At 29.8% G+C, this 6,610-nt stretch overlaps 1 protein-coding gene across 3 annotated transcripts in view; it reads left to right on the top strand.

Moving 5' to 3' along the window:
* The window catches only part of LOC111634467 (patched domain-containing protein 3-like), a 35,893-nt gene extending 29,573 nt beyond the window's left edge, over positions 1 to 6,320 (top strand). For 2 of the 3 annotated variants that reach the window (XM_023379237.1, XM_023379238.1), the window contains 4 exons: positions 1,268 to 1,783; positions 3,344 to 3,831; positions 3,903 to 4,235; positions 4,305 to 6,320. In XM_023379237.1, coding sequence (XP_023235005.1) covers positions 1,275 to 1,783; positions 3,344 to 3,831; positions 3,903 to 4,235; positions 4,305 to 5,608 — 2,634 coding nt within the window. In that variant the 5' untranslated portion in view covers positions 1,268 to 1,274 and the 3' untranslated portion in view covers positions 5,609 to 6,320. Of the gene's footprint in view, positions 1 to 1,162; positions 1,784 to 3,343; positions 3,832 to 3,902; positions 4,236 to 4,304 lie in introns of those variants that run through there. The other variant, XM_023379239.1, reaches the window with a different exon arrangement.
* The last annotated feature ends 290 nt before the right edge of the window (positions 6,321 to 6,610 follow it).

Raw genomic sequence — 6,610 nt, 5'->3', positions numbered from 1 at the left:
TTATATGAATTCCATGTTGTACGAGTCACTTAGATTTTACAAATACTTGTGCCAGGCTGTGGACGGCTCACGTATTTGTAAAATTTAAGTGACTCGTACAACATTGAATTCATATAAAACGGAATAATCAACAGTGTTATAGGGGGGGTCGACTGTACTTATTTCAGAGTTAAAACAGCTGCAGAAGTCGTTTGCGTGTAAAAAAAAGTAGTTATATATATATATATATATATATTGTTTTTTCGACACCATTTCTACTGTCAATATTTATTTATGTTTACATTATCTTACTTGAAAACGGAAGAAAGGTAGAATAACACATAGCTACTTCGCTTCAATTACAATAGTACACATACTTAACATGTATATAATTTATTATAACTAAATGTGTAAATAAACATTTAAATTTTCAGTAACCTTATTTAATTTTTCAGGTGTTACACCCATAATAAAGTCTACTAAAAATAGTTTACTTTATTATATTCTTATTTTTATCATAATAATTTGTACAGTTAGGAATATACTGTATATACAATTATCTTAAGTAGGTTATTTATATTTCAGTTATTGACTATTTAAATATTTACTGTACAAGATGGAGGGCAGTTAAGGTGTTAACCTATAGGTTTGAGAGACCTGAGATCGAAGCCGTGAAGTTTTCAGGGATGGTCAGTCCCTATTTTAAGCCCTCCTTGTCATTCGGCCTCCCCTTTTTCAGTCCTTGATGAGTATGGTAAAGAAAAGGCCCTCAAGGTGGAAAGAAATTTGAATCATCGATACTTTGAATACAATTTCCTCTAGTTTTATTGATTATTAATTAATGATACAAAATTATTATTATTTTTTTATTAAAGATATAATTATCTTCATTGTCTATGCCTAATGTTAGAAAATTATATGTTGTAACCGCAATAAATCTAGTGTTATTAATTAAAGTACTGTACTTGTTCGTAAATGCATTCATTATATAATACAAGTAGAAAAAAGTTTTATGGAGAAAATTTAATTATACTTTTAAAAATTTATTGTGAAATAAACATAAAAATATACAATTAATTATTTATTGTGATATTGTCACAATGCCGTGTTGTAATTTTTAATTTAATTTTAAATATATTATCTCCACATTAAATTAGTAATTTTAAGCAGAATTAAACAAAAAGTTTACCTAATTATTTACATTTCTTAGTATCTAGTAAGTGTAGGAACGTGTATAGCTATTATTTAATAAGAAGACACGTGCTAATAATTTTTATATTCTTTCCAGAAACAAGATGAAGTACGATTTCATCCACAGACATTTATCACGATCATTTAGAAAATTGGGCTATTGTATAGGAGAATATCCATTAAAATTCTCATTAATACCATTGCTAATAATAGCCATATTTTCGACAGGACTTTATAGAATAAAAATATTAAAAAATACAGAATATATGTACAGTCCTTTAAATGGAAGAGCAAGAATTGAGAGGAATGCAGTGGAATCTATATTCCCTCCAAACATGTCTGACATTGATGTTTCTAGAATTACAAGGTTTGGAAGGTTAGGTTTAATGATGTTCGAAGAAAAAAATCAAGGATCTCTTATGAAAGAAATTTTCATGGACGAGGTTGTTAAAGCTCACAAAGCTGTCGAAGATATGAGTATTATTTGGAAAAATAGGACATACAAATACTCGGATTTATGTGCAACAACCTATCAAGGTCAATGTCTTGAAAATGATTTACTGAAACTTAAAGGTAAAATTGAAGATATTAAAAATAAGAGAATCCGAATAAGGTAAAATATATTTAAAAGTATTGTTATAAATTTTATATTATTTAATAAATATTTTAAATTTATTTATTTATAAGCTTTAAACCGTACACTGTTAAGACACATATAGTTCAAAATCGTATTTTGAATGAAGAGTGTTTAGAGAATGGGTAATTGTTTCCATTGACAGCCTATTTTCATCACATAGCGAATTGCGTTAATAATTGTTCTAATATTATGTTTTCTTGGTCTTCTAGTCTTTTTAGGTTTAAAATATAGCTCTATTATCTTCCATTCTTTGTCGCTTATATCACTTGGGTACATCTTAAATGTATCTTATACTCTCCTTTTAAAATTTTTCTCTTCTAAATTTCGCCCACCATTGATCATTAGTGGTTGATCGTGGGTTCAGTGAGGGCCACGTGGAGTTTTTCGAATTATCTTCACGTGTTGAACATCTAAATTGGAACCAGTTTTCTATTTTAAAAAATCTCGCCGGAAGACATCTGCCCTTGGCAGATTGCCCACGTGTTGCGTTGTCGTATCTCACCAAACAATTCTTTTAGCATATATAAGCTGTTAAATTAAATTAAACTTAAACTAAAACTAATTGACTCCAGCTTACAGCATGGTTCAATCCGGGCTATCGAAAAAAAAAACCCTGGGAATTTTCGGGATGGTCTTCCCGGCTGCTCTCATTCTGGACGTGGTCGAACCCAAATGGTTACAATTAAAAGGGCCCGTGGTCGTCAGGTTGCACCTCGTCAACGTGTAATTTTCTGGGTTTTCTTCGCTGTTTTAACATCTAAATTGGGGTCCAGTTTACAATAGAGTCTTCCTGGGAAGCATGCCTTTGACAGATTTCCCATATGATTCGTTGCTGTATACAAACAGGCACACTTTTCTGAGTGATCTGTCACATCTCATAATCTCGAGTAGTACGAGCAGTTCTACAAACGAATTGAAAATATCACATAATTATTTACTCGTTCAGTATGTATCTCATCGAACATATTTATACTATGTAACGTCCTCGACATATTCGTATTGCTACACGCGTAACTGTACATTGTATTTACCCGAGAAATATTCCGAACTGAACAGTAAACAGACTCTTCAGGCAATGGGCGTTATACCTTCATGCGGTCTGGAGAATTTCAATTAGAGAGCCTTATGTACAGTGTTGACTTCAGGCATTTTTCTTCGGGAGAATTTTTTTGGTATATTTTCTTATAAAAGATTGGTTTGGTGCTTTAGTTTGTGGGATCCTAAGTAATTGCTCATAAGAAAATGCACCACGGTCTTCAGAACACTAAAATATCTTTGTCTCTACGTCTTCTTTTTAACAATGTGCCATAAATTTTGACTCGAGACACTCTTTGTATATTCCATTTAAATCTTATTCACTTTATATAGGATATTTCTCTAATTTACATCTTCTTTCAGCTTATTTTTCTATTTTTGAATTAACATATGTATTGTTTTAAGCGCTAAAATTTCAAATATAAGTATAATTTTATATTTATCTATTTAAATATGACTACCCAACACATATTTTTAGTGTAATTTTATTTATTATTTCAGATATCCTTATGAAATCGATGACATAACACTTAATACTATATTTTATGCCTTCTCATTGGGAAAGGTAACCACAGATGACAATGGTTACATTCAAGACGTAAAAGCCATGAGATTATTATACTTCCTAGATTATAAGAATACAGAAAGGAATATGTTAAGTTTAATGTGGGAGGAAAAGTTCTTACAAACTTTTAAAACCTACCATTCAGATTATGTCAATATTTATTTATTTGTTGGGAGTACAATAGATAATGAATTTAACCGAATAACAGAATCTATATTACCTCTTCTTTCCGTGGCCATTACTGTCATGGTAGTTTTCGCTGTAATAACATCTATGACCACAAATTGGGTAACTAGCAAGCCTTGGATAGGTGTTGCTGGATGTTTAACATCTGCTCTTGGAGTTTCTGGAGCATTTGGACTCCTTCTATGGTTTGATATAGAATATTTTGATTTAAATATCTCGATACCCTTTCTTCTTCTGGGTAAGTAAATGAAAATAATTAAATTCTAAAGTTATTTAAACTCATAATATTTATAAATTCGATTTTTTTAGGTGTCGGTCTCGATGATTCGTTTGTTCTCTTGGCAGCGTGGCGTAGAACTGATCCAAAAATGAGTGTCAAAAAGAGAATGAGCGAAACTTATTCGGAAGCAGCAGTCTCTATTACCATAACTTCACTTACAAATTTCCTCTCATTTTGTATAGGAATGACTACAAGTTACAGAGTCATACAAAATTATTCCCTTTACGCTTCCTTATCAATTGTATTCGCTTATTTGTGTCAGATAACATTTTTTGGAGGAATCTTAGCCATTACTGGATATAGAGAAAATAAATGTATCCATTCTGTTTTTTGTATACCCGTTAAATTAGATAAATATTCAGGTATGTTTATTATTATTATTAATTCTAATAAATGTATTAAATGAATATAAATTTATAATTATGTTTCAGGATCGTTTCTTACAAATCTACTTTATATCGGTTGGGTGAAGGAAGGATCAACTGAATTTCATAACGAAAGTGCTATTTTGAAATTTTATAGAGATAAATTAGGGAAAATATTAACAATGCCACAGTCAAAAGTTATCGTCATTATATTAACTATAATTTACATATCTGGAAGTATTTTTTCATTGAAATATTATAAGCAAGGAATGAATTATAGCAATGTGTATCCATACTCCTCGTATGCATTGAATTATACAAATAAGCATTATGAATATTTCACAGAGTATCCGCACGTTATACAAGTTGTTATTAATAAAACATTAGATTACTCTAACTTAGAAGTTCAACGAAATGTTCAAGAAATGATTGATAATTTTACAAATAGTGAATTCATGGCTGGCAAAGAAACTACTGATTTCTGGTTGAAATACTTCTTACAGACTTTTAAAGAATCAAGATTGCGCTTCTCTTACAGTGGTTATAATCTTAGTATTTCTGGAGATTTCATTGAAGCATTTCGTGATATATTTTTAAAATTTCCTACTTCTCATCGATTTAATCAAGATGTTATCTTTAACGAAAATAAAACTAAGATTTTGGCTAGTAGATTCTTTATTGCAACCAAAAATATCTTGAATCCTCATATGGAAGGAAAATTATTAAGTTGGTTATGGAAAACTGCTGATAATTGCATATATCCTGTATATATCCACAATTTATGGTTTTTAGTATACAGTCAACACGTATACGTTAAACAAACAGCATTACAGACGTTATGTATAGCCGTTGCAACTATAACAATTGTATTTTTCTTATTTATACCAAAATTTAAATGTGCCGTATGTGTTGCTCTTACTATAGCATCGATTGAAACTGGAGTAATTGGTTCGATGTTTGCATGGGGTGTTAATTTAGATACGATATCAATGGTATGTCTCATAATGGCTAGTGGATTATCAGTTGATTATGCTGCTCATATATCCTATGCCTATATTACATGTAAGAAAGAAAATCCCGATGATAAACTTAGAGAAGCACTCTATGCAACAGGCCATCCTATTTTTCAAGGTTGTTTGTCTACTATTCTCGGTGTAATTGTGCTAGCTTTTGCACCTTCTCATACGTTTATTATATTTTTTAAAATCACGACTTTAGTAATGGTATTTGCATTTTTTCATGGGATTTTCATTATTCCTGTTACCTTAAATGTTTGGGATATGGCTTGTATGAAATTAAAGAAGACAAAAGAAACAATGATTGATATTCCAGAAAACGATACACTTATGGAAAATCGATCTAACAGTTAAAAATAAATAATTATATTAGCCTATACAAAATATATTTTAATTCGGTTTATTTTTCCTATATTAGATCCTTTGAAAGTATAATTACGTACATTAAAAAAGTTATTGATAATTAAAAATTAATCCATATCTCACTTGCATATTTCTTTAAAATAAGAAAGTGAGATATTGATTGACACTTGGAACTAATATGAGATAAGGAATTTATTGATATAGATCCCGAATAACAAGGAATGTAGAAAATTAGAGCTACTTAAATGTATTTTTGAAACCACTTCTAGATGTTGCACGGTTGTACAATCGAAGAAACAGATTAAAGATGGAGAATAAAGGAATACTAATAAAAATGGCTGAAGAATATTAACAGAACGGCAGAAATTAGTTACTCAAAGCTGTTATTCGGTATCAACCTAATAGAAAACGAGATAAGACTAGAATGTATTTAATTCCTTACCAGTTGAGAGTAGCGCGTTATCTTAAATCATTTTAAGAATATTGAATATTTAGTTAATTCACTAGATATAATGCAAAAAGATGTTAAATTTCGTAGATTATTTTTCAATAGCTTTTGAATGAATTTCAATGAAATAAAGGCCTACTAAAAGTCGAAAACGATACACCAATTATAATTTCAGAAGAGCATTTAAAGGCCCAAACGATATATTTTTCTTATATTTTGATAAATATACAATACAGGAATGAATATCTCATTTTAAATATTCTATNGACTTTACTATTATGTTAATAAGTACTGTACAATGGCGGTTTAACCAATAATAATAATACTAGAACCTCGTCGTGTCGAGGAGCCTTAAAAATTACGTTAAAAAATTGTATATCACGAAGAAAAAGTTTGTTATTATTTAAGGATTTTATTGTCTTTTTATTATATAAAGATAGTTTTAGATGAAGTGCCTTATAATTGAGCCTAGGCTTCGAGGGAACATAATCCGCTATTGAAAAAGCTGATATAGAAATTTTAATATTAACTCTTTAGTGATAAAA

The sequence above is a fragment of the Centruroides sculpturatus genome, unplaced genomic scaffold (assembly GCF_000671375.1).
Source record: "Centruroides sculpturatus isolate CEXI.00-Female unplaced genomic scaffold, Cexi_2.0 scaffold710, whole genome shotgun sequence".
Classification (NCBI taxonomy): Eukaryota; Metazoa; Arthropoda; class Arachnida; order Scorpiones; family Buthidae; genus Centruroides; species Centruroides sculpturatus.
This window is presented reverse-complemented; position numbering and strand designations above follow the sequence as displayed.